A 15,875-nucleotide genomic window follows, 5' to 3' on the forward strand; every position below is an offset into this window, starting at 1 on the left:
TGGGACACGAACAGAGCAAAGTTAGAAGACAGGGTGTCCAAGGTCTGAGTACACACAGGGGCAGAAAATGTGAAGTCCCACTTCTGTGGCATCAGCTGGTAGGTAAGAAAGTATACGGGAAAAGAGGTCAAGCCTTTACGGAAGCAACCTAAACCTTTTCAGTTGTGTTAAGTGCACAATTATACTTAGATTACAAGTAGAGCTCTATTAATTCTTAGTCGAGAGAACACTGTGGTGATGTTCCAACTTTCTTAAAAATATTTTTAGAAACACAATGAACAAGCCTGGCTTAGTCAGGGACTGAAGCACACTGACATCAGTCCTAACCCACCCTGCCCAGGTACTCCTTACTCTATTACCGAATTGTCTTTGTAAGGATTAGGAAATTGGGTGCGTGTTTTCCTTGAATGTTGGGAAGTTCAGAAGAGGCGGTTACAGAACTTTTGTTCCCTGTTGGTGGAAAAGAGCCAACAGACGCAGGCCACAACCACAGGCAGAAGGGTAGAGAAACTTGTTATTAAATTTAATTTTCTTTAAATACACACCTTCTCCCACCCTCACCCACTCCGGGGAGGAACGGAAACCCCCACCCCCTCCGTTCCATATATAAATCCTGAGATGGGGAGGATGAAGTACAAAAATACTATTTACAAATGGGAAGAAGGTATCTGTTGTTATCTTAACCTTCAGACACCCCCATTCCCAGGCCCCTTTTGCTCCTTTAGAAAAAGCCCCTGGAAATGCATCTGAGTGCAGAACAAGCCCTTCCTCGGGAGGGGTGATCAGACCCCACCAGGAACAGGAAGCTCTGAGACTGACTGAGGAAGAGCAGTCGATAGCACCTCATATCCTAGCAGGGAGGGGAACGGCCCTCCCTCACCCTGCAGCCAGCGGGCTGGCCAGCCAGCCTTTGTTTCCATAGGTCCCGTGTAAACATTGACTTTGCTTTCATATGTCCCTGCTCTTCCTAATTTCCTACAGAGCCTCCTTACTTCCACTGGAGGCACTTGGTTTCCCGATCTTTCCTTCCTTCCTTCCCTAACCTTCCTATGGAAAGAGTGGGGAGGAGAGGAGAACAGAGCCCATCTCATCCCTTCTTCTAGGGCTCTGTGGGTCAGTCTCTATCTCTACTGTGTACTCCCAAGATGTTGGCCAGATAGCGGTGGACTTCTTTCCCCAGAGCAGGGACAGGCAGGTATATCATCCAGTACCAGGAACATCGGTCTTGACGGACAATGACTGCAGTACTGAGTGGCAGGGAAGAAGACTGCAGGAGGCAGGGAGGTGGGGCAAGTCTGGTCTCACCCTGATGGTGGGAGACCAGCCCTGTCCTACCTCCCCCCCCTTCAGGTACGCATGACCACTAACACCCAACGTCGTGCTCATTGCGGCTCTGCAGACGGACCAGGCACCACGCGGCAAGCGGTCTTCCCCGGGCCTCGCTGTAAGGAGCACTCACACCAGCTCGTCCAGGAGGATCCCGAGGCTCTGGTTGGCCTCTGTGGGACCGGCGATGGGCTTGTTACACATAGGGCAGACACAGCGCACCTCCAGCCACTTCACCAGACACCTGCGGGCAGAAGAAGGCCTGAGCCACCCCAGCCGGCTCAGGCGGTCTGTCATTCAGAGCCCAGCTGCTTCTTAGAACCAGACCACCCCTGTCACTGCCCGAGCTAACCCCTCCAGCTTGCCTGCTGTCCGGATAACATGCAGGACATCGCTGACTATGGGTAGACGGGAGGGGACAGGGACTGGAGGTTCTAGAAGATGCTTTCTGCCTATTTCTTTTCTTTCCTTTTTTTAAATTTTTATTTACTCATTTTAGTGTGAGAGAAAGGGAGAGAGAAGGGGAGGGAGAGAGAAAGACAGGAACCTCAGTCTGTTCCTGTAGGAGCCCTGACCAGGGATCACACCCGCAACCTCTGCACTTTGGGATGATGCTCTAACCAAGCGAGCTAGCTGGCCAGCGCTTCCTGCTTATTTCTTTTAAAAGGCACCCTGGACACACATTCCACCCCCTGGGGACACTTACTTCCGATGAAAAGCATGCTGGCATGGCAGCACACCTAACTCATCCTTCCCCTTGAAGTCCTCCAGACAGACTGCACAGGTCTGCTGTGGAAAGAAAGGGGCAGTGTGAGGAGATAGGGCAGGACCCCCCTCATCCACCCGGAACACACAATGTGATCTAGACTCTATCTAAGAAAATGAAGTTCTAGCGGTTTCTTTACCATTCAGAGAAACGTCATACAGTGGTACCTTGAGATATGAATTTAATTCGTTCTATAACCGAGCTCGTAAGTCAGTCAACTTGTATATCAACCTGCCGATACTGGACCCTTGCACCAACGCGCCAACTAGTGGCAGCGTCCCGAATCACAACTCGTATCTCGGAATTTTGCTCGGATCTTGAACAAAAATATGGAACAAGTTGCAGATCGTAACTTAAAAAAAAATGTATGTTGGTCTGTTTGTATCTCAAGGTACCACTCTATTTTATAAAAACATAAAAGTATGGTAGTCATTAACCACATGTGACTATTTAAATTTAACCAAAAATAATATGAAATTAAAAATTTAGTACTTCAGTTGTATTTGCTGCTTTTTAATTGCTCAAAGGCTAGGCCCCCCGCCCCCAATTGCACAGTGCAGACCTAAACACTGCTATAATCACAGAAATGTCCTCTGGGCAGTGCTGTTCTTGAAGAATGTGTTTTAACCCATTCTAGCCTAATGCACTTGGCAAGGTGACAGATATCAGTGCTGGAAGTAAGGGTGAGGGAATGGTGTATGTGGTCAGTTGCACTCTTTAAATTTAGCCTTTTGTCCATATATACAACCCCCTCTATCTCAACTGAATTACTCTTGTAGAGGAGGGCTTAGGAAACGTCTGAACTTGCTACAATATAACAACAGATATCATCAACAGGGACAAAATGCAGCCATTTCTAGGTAGTCTTGTGTCCAGTGATATCTGTGGTTCTCTGTACTGCAGACAGCCACAAACACACTCTTGAGGAGGGTCTGTGGCTATGGAAGGAGGCCTTGGAACATGGGTTAGGTGACCTTGAAGGCACAGGTGGGAAAGGAATAGGAATAGCCTATTGCTAGAGTCTGTGCTGAGGGGAACACCTGTCAGATCCATCGTCTGCCAGCTCAGAGAGTATACTCAAGGGTAAAAGGGCCTTCTTTTTTTCCGTGAAAAACCAAGACAAGGGGTCTGAACGTGGGGAAAGTAGCTGAAATCCGGCACGGAGTGGTGTGACCATCCTCCCCGTAGAGATCGTGCCTAGCGGGCTTCCTGGGCCCACGCATGAGCACTTCTCCAAACCCTTTTGTGATCCCTTTGTTTTCTGCCTGTGCTGGTTCCAGACATAATGAATTCCATATGCTGATTACGAGTGACTTGCTTGGCCGGAGCAGATACGAAGGCAGGGACCACAAAGGCCCTTCAAAGGGTCCAGGCCGGAAGCGAGAGAAGGTGCCGTTGGCTTCACCTGCTGGGCCCTCCCACACGCAGGGCCAGTGTACTCACCCCGTATAACTGTAACTTCTTGGCATCACCTTTAAGCACCACCTGGAAAGAAAAGAGGAGTCATGGTGTCAGAGGAAACCAACCACAGGGGCCCAGTGGTACCAACCAATGAAGGAAGGTCCCAGCTCTGCACGGATCCCCTTCCTCTCCCGTCCTCCCTCCCTTTCCTAAAGGGGAGGGCTCTCGGCCCTGCCCGGCCAGCCAGACTTGAGGACAGTGAAAGGAGTTAACCCCAGCCAGGGCCAGAGGGGAGGCCGAGGGGTTTCCAGGCCGGGACAGCTCCAGCTTCTCCTCTCCCGTCTGTAGCAGCACAAGCGGCAGAAGAGGACTTCTCAGGGAAAGATGTGGGCTTTACCTCCTTATACCCGTACCGCTCGCTCTGTGCCTGGTTCCGCAGTTTGCTGGGAGAAAGAGAGGGGTAGAGAAGCGGTCACTTGGGCAAACACAGAGCTATGTAAGGTCGGAGAGGCGGCTGGCTGCCTGGCATTCTTCTGGGGGGTGGAGAGGGGTGCTTCCCACAAAGGTGGTGACCCCTGTAGAGAGGCCATGGGGTATGGATTGGACCTATGCAGGTCATCCACAGTGAATTAAGGACTCAGGCCCAACAGCCTCAAAATGTCCTGCCGGGTCCCGCAGTCTGGGGCATTCTGTGGTAGATCACCCCGATCATGTCATTCACTCTGACTACCTAACTATATAGAGCAACAACTACTTACTGAGCGCACAGAAGTCAGGTATTCTTTAAAGGGCTGTTTCCACTAAGCCATGGTAGCAGGACAAATAAGCCTCTGCTGAGCCTGGCGGAATTTTCCACCCGGAGAACAAGTATTGTGGAACCAAAGCACACTCTTCCCTGCCAGTGCCAGGAAAACACAGGCAAGCCCTTCTTTGTTTTCTCCTTTGTTTCAAGCTGGTGGCCTGCATGCAGCCTAACTCTCAATAGCCCAGACCTGGCACGCTGTTACTGAGAGCAATAGCATCATCGTTACCAAGGAGTGGCCACGCACTGGTCCCTGCACCGACCTATTCATACACACGCTCATCGATTCCAAACAGCTTTAGGAGGAGATGCTTTCCTTTCTACAGATGAGGGAAACATGAATGGCAGAGACGTTAAGTCACTTGCCCGAACTGCGGAGCTAGTTGGCGGCAGCGTCCAGATTTGCATCAAAGTCTATCTGATTACACAGCCCGAGCTCTGTAACACAGAATGTGACCTGTTTCACCAAGTAAGTGAACACGGCACGGTCAGGGGCCCTGGCCAGGCTATACATGCCCGGAGCCTCTCAGTGACTTCTGTCCAGGTCACTCCGGCTGTGGGGCTGAGGCCTGGGGCAGCTGGCACTGCCCCTTCCCGACCTCTTCAGAGGGTTGGGCTAAAGGTCCCAGCAGGGTTCCCACCGGCCAGACTTTCACTTTGCCCTTCATATTCACATGGACCTCTGCCTGCACTTCCAAGCACGGGGGCGGGAAGGCTACATCCAGGCTTCTGTGAGCTAATATGTGCCTGACACCGAGCTAAGCTGCGGAGGTGTTGGGGACCAAATAAGCCAACAGGGTATTTTGCGGTCTGGATTTTGGGGACAGACGTGTTGGACCCAAACCCCCACCTCAGCTGCCTAATTAAGTTAACAAAGGGCTGTGCTTCAGTACTCATCCTGCCCTCCTGCCTGTCCGTGTTCCCCGGAAGGACTGGAAGCTGGTTACTTCTTTGTTTAAAGTTAAGATGGTGGGGTTTTTTCTGCACCTGGTGGTTTTCTTGGGTTGCCTTGGAAACGTGATTGAATTGCTAATGGCCCACTTTACCCAGAAAATAAAGACGGATGTCTTTCTGGGGGTGGCCATGTTTTTGCGGCTTGGCCAGGACAGTAGTGACTGTTGGCAAGGAGCTGTGGCTTCCTCCCGAAACTGTCCTGTATATGTCTTTAAGTCTGTCTATTTTTCATCCAGTTTCGTACCATTTCCTGCTGGAGACACTGGAATAGACTCACTGCGCGGGTTGTGGCGGGGAGGAAGACACGTTTAGTCAGTGCTTGCAGCAGCCTTCTGCTGGAGACACTGCCACTCTTACCAGGTATGCAGAGTAAACAAGGAAATGGGGAGGAGCCTGCTTCTTAACCCAGAGAATGTGGGGATGCTGTATATCCTGTGAGCCTCAGCTGCAACATGCTAATTATGACACAGCGTGTGCAGGGCTCTAGCCCAGGATGCCTGGGGTGCCCCTGCCCCTCCCCCATTCATCCCTTGTCTGCTGGCTCCTTACAAAGGTCTTATCCAAGGGAACCCCAGAAGCCTGACTCAGAACCCAGGGTGCTGAGAGTACGAAGGGCATTGGAGACACCCCTTCACGCTGCCTGTAGATTCAGTGACCAGAAAGGTACAGACTGCAAGGCTACGGGGCCAAAAAGGTTGCAAGGGAAACAAAGCAAGAAACAGAGCCCCTTGGGTCATCCCGGCAAGGGATATGGTGCCAGTGACTTTGGACAGGTGGCCTTCTCAGCTGCTGGGTGAGCAAAGCAGCTAAAAATACCCTGATTTCAATGACACCATTTCTAGCCTCTGTCAGTAGGCTCTCCTGTTGCTTATTTTCCCTTTTGGAACAAACAATGCAGCCAGGTCCTGAAAATAATTGTTCCTTTCCTGCCAGTCTGTGCTTCCCCGGCCCCTCCATCCTGTGCAGGGCAGAGGCCAGCCCTTTGGGGAGCGGGGGAGAGTGGGCGAGGGGGCGCGGTGAGTGGAGGCCGGCCTTGGCCAATGAGCTCCCCAGGCTGTGAGCGGGGGGTCAGGGGCCTATTCTGGCTGAGGAGGAAACCAAGAAGCAGGGAGAGGAAGTGGCTTCTGTGCTTGTGTGTCTGTCTATATTTAGACACCCGCAGGCTGCCACACACCAATGAGCTCTGGAGCCGTGAAACTCCAGCGTCAATGGCTTTTGGTCAGGCTGCAGTACAGAGTGGGGTGGAAAAGGGGCAGGTCACTGCAGAGGGGACAGGTGGTGCGGAGCAGCCCTGCTGTGGGGAAGCTTTGGGTGTCGTGTGGTTCTGCTGCTCTGTTCTCTCAGTCCAGCCAAACAGAAATGACTCAGCCCTACCCTACTCCCCAGAGCGCCCTCCCGCAAGAGCCCGGCTGGGGCTGTGAGGGGCAGTCCGGTGCCACAGCTGCCATTCCGCTTCCTATTGGAGGAAGAAGATCAGGGGAGGCAAACATGTGTTCTCAGAAAGACGCTACTTAACTGTCACCAGCCCAGGTCATATATATTCCACTATACGACCATGGACAAACCCTTAACTGTCTGAGCACGGCCTCCCCTCATTTATAAAGGGGGCTAATGCCTACCCTGGAGGGATGTTCTGAAGACCGAGAGCTAAAGATTTTACAAAATGCTGACTACACTTGGTAAAAAGCAGCTCCGACGCTAAGGTTAGACCTATGAGTGGCACAATCAGGAAATGAAACCTGATCACCCACCTACTGACCCAGAGTCATTTTCTAAGATTTCTTCCCTGACCACCTTTACCTCTTGGCATGTGAGTGTGTGAGTGAGTGAGTGTGTGTGTGTGTGTGTGTGTGTGTGTGTGTGAAGGGACCAAGTAGAGCTGGATTTAAAGACTCCTCTCAGCACCATGCTCAGATCTTTGACATTTGGAATGTCTCCATCTCCAGTCCCTGGGAACTGCAGAAACGGCTAGGATATGAGGAGATGTGGGTGGTTGGTGGTCAGAAGACAAAGAGTGTGAGAAACAAAACTTGGGTTTGGGCATAAGTAATGGAGTAAGAGAGAGAAGAAATCTACTCTCTCTGCCGCACTTGATACAAATTTTGGACTCAATTGTATAAGAAGAAAAATACAAGTTTTTACATAAGATAGAGACTTCGTGGAAAGTTCTAGTCCTAGGAACATTGTAAAGTTCTGAGAAAGGACTGGGAGCACTGGGAACAGGGTCTGAAGGCGTGTCCCCTTCTTAGACGGAGCTCTTCCAGCCGCAAGAACAGGAACAAGCCTTCCAGAAGAACAGGGCCTCTCAGGGAGCCAGGACTCCTTTTTCCTCCATTTTAATTTAATCATCTGAAATGACTTGCTCAGACACTAAACTAGACCTCAGCTGATGTCAACTCGGGCATTTGCGAATATGTGTTACGTGTGTGTGTGTGTGTGTGTGTCGGGGCGGGGGCTGTTTAGGGGGTGGCCAGAGGTGCTCAACACTCCCCAATATACAATGAAGAACGGTTAATACCAAAAGTACACACTTATTGGAAGACCACTGCTGTCATTTCTAGTTTAAATTCCAGATATGCCCCAAATTTTTGGTAGGAAGCAGCCACCAGTTCTTATGTCTTATCAATAGGAAAGAAAGTTCCTGGAGGAGCTTTATTCCTTCCCTGGATTCTTAGGCAATAAGTGAGGGTTTTAGTTTTTTTCACTCTCAAAAATAAGAGCTTCCAAGGCAGAATAAACAAGCAGCTCTCCAGACATCAGCCTGCTAATATTAGCATCTGGTGGGTTGACAACAGGAATTCCCAAGAGGGCAGAGGTACATGCCACTGGTGTAACTCATGGCTACTTATCCCTTGCTTCCCAGAGAGTATGAGTGGAGAATAGACACAGTTAAAGGGCCATCAATATTTCTTGGTTAGACAGTAATCCTAAGCAATCCTAGCATAACTGGCCAAGAGGCAGGATGCCGCCCAAACCATCATGACGTTATCCGTTCTGGGACAACTTGATAGGTTGATATAAATAGAAACACCATGCCTCTGGGGCCCAGTAAAGGACTGGTTAAGCCCTGTCTTCTGGGCAAGGACAACAGCTGGAGGCTAATGACTGTTTTGGGAGCCTCTCTGGGCTCAGCCTACCCCTGGCCTCCACCACCCCGACTCCCCATTCCGGGTCAGCCAATGAACCACTCACCTGATGAAATAACAGCAGAAGATGAGGCTGAGCATGAAGACAAAGATGCCTGTACCAAAGATGACCATGTAGATGTTGAGAGGAAGGTCTTGGAAACTGATGGGTGGCATTGAGCAGGACTTGTTAGTACTAACCAGTCCCAGGCCGCAGAAACACCCTGCAGAGAAATGGGGAGAAAAAAGAATATTAAAATCAGAAATGTACCACTGGGGCTGATAGTACTCTACGTCAGCAAGGACGGAGAGAGAACTGGCAGGCTCTGAGCTCCTAAACCTGATTCAGGGGCTTGAGTTTGTATCCTACTCCAATACTTACTAGCTACGTGATCATGGGTAAACCAACCAATCTATGAAATGGACCACTGCACGTGGCACTTTAAAAGCATCTCCATTTAGGGGATTAGGGCTCCAGGCATTGGGAAGAAAATATTTCCATCAGGTAGAGCCCACATGGTGCAGTAGCAAAAGGAAGAACCTGAGGTGAGAAAGTGTATATTTGGGTTCCAACTCTGTCTCTCTCTAGGTCTATGTGACCTTTATAAAGTTAATTCTCTAAGCCCAACTTTGTCATACGCAAAGAAAATACAGAGAGGACCAAGAATGGTAGGTATTAAGAAATATGCTTTGTAAATTGCAAAGTTCAATTGCCAAGGTCATTTGTCATTATTAAGCCACCTGCTCCAGGAGACAGGCTGCAATAAGACCAGAATAGAAATTGTTCATTCCAAAACGACCAGTGTTCCAGAAAGTGGAGGGTGGGGGGATTGCAGCTTGCTTTTACTTTTACATAGTCCCGCTTTCTACTCAAAGCCTCACTGTGGAATCTGACAGTAGCAATGATATTCCCAGGAGCTTGTCTGAAACGCAGAATGCAGGGCCCAGCCCGGAAGAAATGAATCAGAGGTCCTCAGCAGATTCCCACACACTCAGCGCGAGAAGCACTGAAGCACCAGCTACGCATGCCCTTCTCACATGACTTTAGGGGTAGATCCTGATTGGCCTACCATTCCCGGTAGTCCCCTCCCCCTTGCCAGGGTTTGGTGTTGAGGTAGGTGTGTGACAGGGTTCTGGCCAATGAAACAAAAGGAACATCTGCTGGGAAAGGAAAGCTTTTTCTTCTTTTTTGTCACTTCTGCTCAACACACCTATAACGGTGGCAGCTAAGTTATAGCTGGAAAGACAGCAGTTCAAGCTAAAGCCTATGGCAGAGGGAACAGGGAAAGAGGAGGAAGAGGAAAAATTTTATCTGTTGAGTTGTTAGATTAACCAATCCCAGAACCACTCTCTATGGTGGGACTATTGGTTCTGACAGTAAATTTTCTGTAGTGCTTAACCATAAGAAAAATGATAGGATATCAGCAATAAGCCAGCTGCGTGTTTATTCCTGCTTACATGCAAAAATACTGTAGTGCTCCAAAAGGTGAGCTTAAAATTCTTGTATTTCAGGAAGGGGGGCAATGCAAAAACTAGAATTTACCATATACCTGCTACCCGAGCACATTATCATGGTACCAATTTAATCGTAAAGAATCCTTAAACTGTCTGTAGTCCAATAGTTAACAAGGCCTGGCTCCATAGGCCTCTGAACTCAAGCCCTCACCATGGGTTTTAAGAACTTTCCTGACATCTTGGTTAGGAGCCAGAACCATTAATTTATACTTTGGAATTCTACATTATAATTACCAGTGCTACCACAGCTCAGTAGAAGTCTGGCTTGAAAGATGAAGTCATCGTTGACATCGTATTCCTCATACTCTTCATCCCCTATCAATCTAGTAAGTATATAATGAGCCTCCTTCCAAACCTCTTTCCTATTTTGTGCCCAGTTCCATTGCCAAGTCCCTATTCCAAACAGATTTTAGGCCCAATTCTATTCCAAGTCCCTATTCCAGACACCTAATTGATGTCTAGTCCTTCTTCTAATTTAGCCCACATGTCTGTCAAATCCTCCTACTCGGTTTTATCATGTCGTTCCCAAACTCACGACTGGCTTCAAAACCTGCTAACCATGTACGCACTGGGTCCCCTCTCAACCTCCCCAGCCAACGTCCTCCAGCGCCACCCCAGGAGGGCCAGTCCCATCATTATTTCTTGCCCAACTTTGTACTCACTGCCTCCATACCTTTGTTCACACAGCTTCCCCTGCCTAAAACTCCCTTCCTTCCTGAAATCCACCAAGCCTGGTCTTTGTGATATTCCAGTGACCGCTCTCTTCCCTGAATTCTGTAGGGCTCACAGCTTGATTGCATGTTCTGGCTCTTGCATCGGCTCACTCAGTAATCGTCTTATATTGCCCACTTGTTCCCTAGCATCAACTTAACTCAAACATACAGTAGGCAGTGATTATATGACAAGTACCATGATAGACACTGAACATAAAATCAAGAGGGAATGAGTAGATGATTTTACTTTCTAAGAAAAAAGACAGACATAAAGGTTTTCACCATACAAAGCAAAGCACTACAGTAGAGGTGCAAACTATAATCCTAAAATCAGAGATGAGAAAGTTTTATCAACCTGAATGCTCCTAGGTCAGAGGAAAGCGATTTGTATATTCTCCAGTGCCTCGCCTAGTGTTTGGCTCATTCTCAATAACTATAAGGTCTACCGGAAAGTTCTGTCCGTTTCTATCACAAGTTTCGACACGTAAGCACATGTTTATTTGGCCTATTTTTATCACTTAATGTATACATACTGACGTAGCAAATGAACTAAAACAAAGTTGATTTATGTTAGTCTTATGTGTGAAGCGATAGTGTACAGATAAATAAATTGCATGGCTACTGATAAAGTTCATTTACGCCACTGTAATTTTTACGAATTTCAACAAGGAAGAAATGCTACAGAAGCATGTAGAAATTTATTAAAAATGTTTGGTGAAGGTACAATTTCTAATAGGACATGCAGAAGATGGTTCAAAAAATTCGAAACAGGTGATTTCGACCTTTCTGATAAGCCACGTTCTGGGCGACCATCTTTGATCAATGACGATGTTGTTAAGACCATGTTGGAACAAGATCCTTTTCTGACAACATCGGAGATAGCAGAAAGGCTTAATTCAGCTCAGCAAACCATTTTGGATCATATTCGGAAGATAGGATTGGTGTGGAAATATATTATTTAATAAAGTTTATTGACGGTAAGAAAAATTTGTATTTTGTTTTCCAAAAACGGACAGAACTTTCCGGTAGACCTTATATATACAATAGCTAACAGATAAATAATTTGCAATTTTCTCAAAACCTGGTACCCTTGGCAAAAGTTCACACTCCAAAGTAAGTAGACTGATGTTTGGGAAAATTGCCCAGAAACTGCCCTCCATTAATGGATGACCAGTCAACCAACAAGTATTATTGATACACTGACCTACTCATTGTTGGGAAACAGAAAGTAAAAGAATGAATTCTAGTCCTGAAAGATTTTTTGATTCAACTGCAAACAATCAAGTAATTACTGATAGCTACTAAATTTTGCCTAGCAGGAAGCTCTTGCTTCTAGGCCAACAGGATTTAGAAAGAAAGTCTTAACCACCCCTCCACTCAAATATTTGCTCTCTAAGGGCCAAAATAAATCAAATTTTCATGAAGACATCATGGTGGACTCAGTTTATTCTGGAAAAGGGCTTTATGACTTCCCTTCCAAGAAATTGTGGCCTCAATGCCAATGAGGACTTCCTCCCCATCAAGAGCATCTCCCCATCGCCCACCAGCAATATCTGATGATCTAAGAAGGGTTAACCCCCAATCTGCCTTGGCTTTCCATGTATTTTTTTATAGGTTGGATCCTGGTATCTTTAGGGCAGGGGTCGGGAACCTATGGCTTACAAGCCAGATGTGGCTCTTTTGGTGGCTGCATCTGGTTCGCAGACAAATCTTTAATAAAAAAATAACAACGTTAAAAATATAAAACATTCTCATGTATTACAATCCATTCATTTCCTACCGCTCATGTTCATGGTTGCGAGTGGCTGGAGCTGATCACAGCTGTCCTCCGGGACAACACCAAATTTTTATTGGATAATGCGTAACGTACATGGGTCGTTGTATGGCTCTCACGGAATTACATTTTAAAATATGTGGCGTTCATGGCTCTCTCATCCAAAAAGGTTCCCGATCCCTGCTTTAGGGTCTCAAAGGAACGCATTTGGTTTCCTATTCTGGGAACCTGCAGAGGGGTGACAGTGCTATTGCAGAAGGTACATGTATGAACTCTGCTGGCACTCTGGCCTCAGGAGTCTTCGACCACGTTATCTCGACCATCTTATCTTATCTGTTAATCCATAAATGAGTCACTGAGTTTAGGATTCTATGTGACGAAGATGTAGGTGAGAAGAGTTTAAGAGCCAAGAGATGGTCCACTTGCCACAGTGGATGAAGTGTTGACCTGGGTTGGTGAGGACCCACGTTTGAAACCTCGAAGCTGCCGGCTTGAGTTTAGGCTCACTAGCTTGAGTACAGGGTCACTGGCTTGAGGGTGGGATCATAGACATGACCCCATGGTCACTGGCTTGAGCAAGGGGTCACTGGCGTGGCTAGAATCCCCTGGTCAAGGCACATATGAGAAAGCAATCAATGAACAACTAAGGTGCTGCAACAAGTTGATGCTTCTCAACTCTCTCCCTTCCTGTCTGTCCCTCCCTCTCTCACTTAAAAAAAAAAAAAGGAAAATATACATGACAGTGAAGAAGTTTTTCCTGTAAGGTTGGAAGGACAAAATACCAATCCCAAGAAAGAGGGGATCCAGATATTTTTCACAGAGGGTGAGGAAAGGGATTGCTTCCTTACTGGAGTCAAAGAATTGGATCTCCCAGTCACTTGAAGTGAAAAGATAAAGCACCATGTCCACTGCTGGTCTAAAGATCTCTTATGAAAAGAGCGCTGCCCAGAAGAAAGGTCAGTGTGCCTAACAACCTGGTGGTTCTTGCCCCTGAAGTCTGTACCATTGTCTCAGCAGTTCTATGAAAGCCCTGACATCAGAATGTTTCATCTTGATGAGCAGGCCCACAGTGGGAATGACGTCAAGAGAAGGGCTGGCCAAGAAAGACCAGTGAATCTGGGAAATGCTTCTCCTTCCCAGCCAACGGGAATCTTTCCCAGATGTTGGGATATACCACCTTCTTCACCCCCATCTTCAGCCCCCTCTCCCTGAAATGCCTGCCTATCACACAGCTTGGTTCATTTTCAGGAAATTGGATACTACTAGCAAGAGGAAGAGGGGGTTGGGGGCCACTTTACACATGCTGCCCAAATCTTGCCTCAAAACAAAAGCCGCCTGAAATAATTAATCCAAGATCTGGCAGGAGTCTAGTCTCAAGAATTAATTTTTTAACTAACCAGCTTGCCACACTCAGAGATAAGGCTAGCTGTTTCCTGACCCCAACTCTACAAGCGTTAGAACTATGCGGTCAAAACCCTGGGGACAGTGCAGAGTACTTGAATCCAAGGTTTTGAACCGACTGCTTGGAAAGGCCCTCAGTTCAGGTAGCTTGGGTGAGAAATCGGAACACGGCACAACCTGTTATCACTTGACCACAAAAAAGCCTCAGGTGAGATAAATTTAGCGTCACCCAGGCATGGCGGGGGTGGGGGGTAGTGAATGGAAAGAGCGATGGTAGGATCCGAAGGTGCGGCTCCACCATTGAGGCTCGGAGCGAGTTCCACAGTCGGGCCTTGGGACCGGAGAGCACAGGTCCCGCCAGGCTAGCCTGCCCCCAAGGGGAGCCGAGCGCCGAGATATCTGCAAGGCTTTACCAATGCAATAGAGCCACGCTCTTTAATCCGGCGTCTTCCACAGGCACAAAGCCCACAGCATCCAGTGCAAAGCCAACAAAGACACAGAGGAAGCCACCCCCGGGTCTGTCCCGCACGAGGCATTGTATGCATATTTAAAATAGCCTGCAAAGTTTCAAGCCGGGAACTTGAGCTCCCTCTAGGAGATCCTAGCCCGAGCGCGGATTTAATTCTCCTCCAACCACAACAAAGAACAGAGTTGGAGCGCACAAAGGCAGGGGAAGGGGTAAAGGAGCGAAGCCGCCACACAAAGGCCGCGAATCCCTTGGCTCCCACGCCCCCTACCTCCAGCCCCACGTTCAGAGACCCTTCCGGCTCTCGAGTTAAAAACTGAAATTTTTATTTTTCAAAGTCCGCGCCGTGCAGAACAGACTTGGGCTCCAGGACGCCTTTTCACCCGTCCCATTTTAAGAGAAACTTGGCTCGAGAGGGAGAACGATCCTCCGTCTCATCTGCAGCCTTGCGCCCCATCCCTCGTCTCCGGCCAGCCCAGTGCCCGCCCGCCCGGGGACTCACCGTTACACCACTGGAATGGGTGCATCAATGAACTCGCGGTGGCTTCCTACGGCGAACGAACGCAGGCGGCGGGAAAGGCAGGCAGATGGCGCGCCGGCCGGCTGGTCCGCGGCAGCCGCCTTTATTGAGAAGTCGAACTCTCGCCGGAGTGAGGGGCTTCGGCGAGGCCGGTTTTAGAGCAACAAAGAGGAAAGAGGAGAAAACAAATAGAAAGTCGTCCCAGATCAAAGTACCGCTGAGGAAATGCAGGAAGAGCCCCGGGGTTGGGGGAGATGTGGGGCGCCGCAGAGCAGGGTGGGGGTACTCTAGGAGGCAGAGGTTCTCGGCCCGCAGAGAAGGGAAAAGCCTTAGCGAGAAGCTCCGTTCAGGTCACACCCACAGACAAGCAGAACAGCCACAGACTCCGAAACTGACACAGGTTGTGCACACCCCCTCCCTTATATAGCCATGGAAATCTCCGCCCCTAATCTGTCACCCGTCCTCTGGCCAATGGGAGCCTTCCTTCTGGCCGCTGGTGTTATTTGCAGACCCGCCCCTCTCCCAGGGCGGATCGTCTTTGGAAGGTACTGCACCTTCCCCTTACCTTCCGCTGTCCTGGCAAAACTTGTAAGTCTGATTAAGTGCGATCCGGAGTGAGTTAGTCCATCCTGGCAGAACCAACCTCCTCCGCCAGGGTCCTGGAAGAAACCGAACAGTTTAGTGCCACATTGTTTTTCCGCCTCCAGGTCTGTTAAGGTTTCTATAGCTCTTTGAGAAACCATTTCTGCTACGCGGGCCAGGATTCGGTCCGAAGTGTCGGCTACCACGTTCCTTTGTTCACTGTAAAAGGGGGGGACTGAACAAGGAAGGGTAAGGAAGATGAGTTACAAAAGTGAGATCTGGAAAGAGATTTAGTTGCCCTCTCATTTTTGATCAGCCCATCATTTTATTAAGGAATTAAGGCTTAATGTTTTCCACTTAAGAAAAGTCCGTACCCGTAGAGAATTTTTATGAACTTATTTGAGCTAAAACTAACAACAGTTGCCAGGAAGCAAGATCTAAGATCCTCCAGAGAATAACAGTTTTGCAGGTTCCTTTGTGAATCTGAAATTAAGGAGAGACCATAAGGAAGGTTACGTAAGCGAAGGTGG

The 15,875-nt window shown here is 48.5% G+C and overlaps 1 protein-coding gene across 1 annotated transcript; it reads right to left on the reverse strand.

The window, feature by feature from the left end:
- Positions 1-527: 527 nt before the first annotated feature.
- RNF122 (ring finger protein 122) lies at positions 528-15,141 on the reverse strand. Its single transcript, XM_066383548.1, has 6 exons — positions 14,746-15,141; positions 8,442-8,598; positions 3,891-3,936; positions 3,536-3,577; positions 2,033-2,115; positions 528-1,570 (listed from the first exon to the last, which is right to left on the reverse strand). The coding sequence occupies exons 1-6, from the start codon at positions 14,768-14,770 to the stop codon at positions 1,456-1,458; spliced, it is 468 nt and encodes a 155-aa protein (XP_066239645.1). The 5' UTR covers positions 14,771-15,141; the 3' UTR covers positions 528-1,455.
- Between the last annotated feature and the right edge of the window lie 734 nt (positions 15,142-15,875).

The sequence above is a fragment of the Saccopteryx leptura genome, chromosome 4 (genome assembly GCF_036850995.1).
Source record: "Saccopteryx leptura isolate mSacLep1 chromosome 4, mSacLep1_pri_phased_curated, whole genome shotgun sequence".
In the NCBI taxonomy this organism is placed as follows: domain Eukaryota; kingdom Metazoa; phylum Chordata; class Mammalia; order Chiroptera; family Emballonuridae; genus Saccopteryx; species Saccopteryx leptura.

Bases quoted from the DNA above. Each gene is read 5' to 3' on its own strand.
- RNF122 (XM_066383548.1), bottom strand. From the start codon at position 14,770: ATGCACCCATTCCAGTGGTGTAACG. The intron at 3,937-8,441 runs GTGAGTGGTTCA...TCTTTCTCCCAG, and splicing joins TTCTGCTGTTATTTCATCAG to CAAACTGCGGAACCAGGCAC. The intron at 2,116-3,535 runs GTGAGTACACTG...TTCTTTCCACAG, and splicing joins AGAAGTTACAGTTATACGGG to CAGACCTGTGCAGTCTGTCT.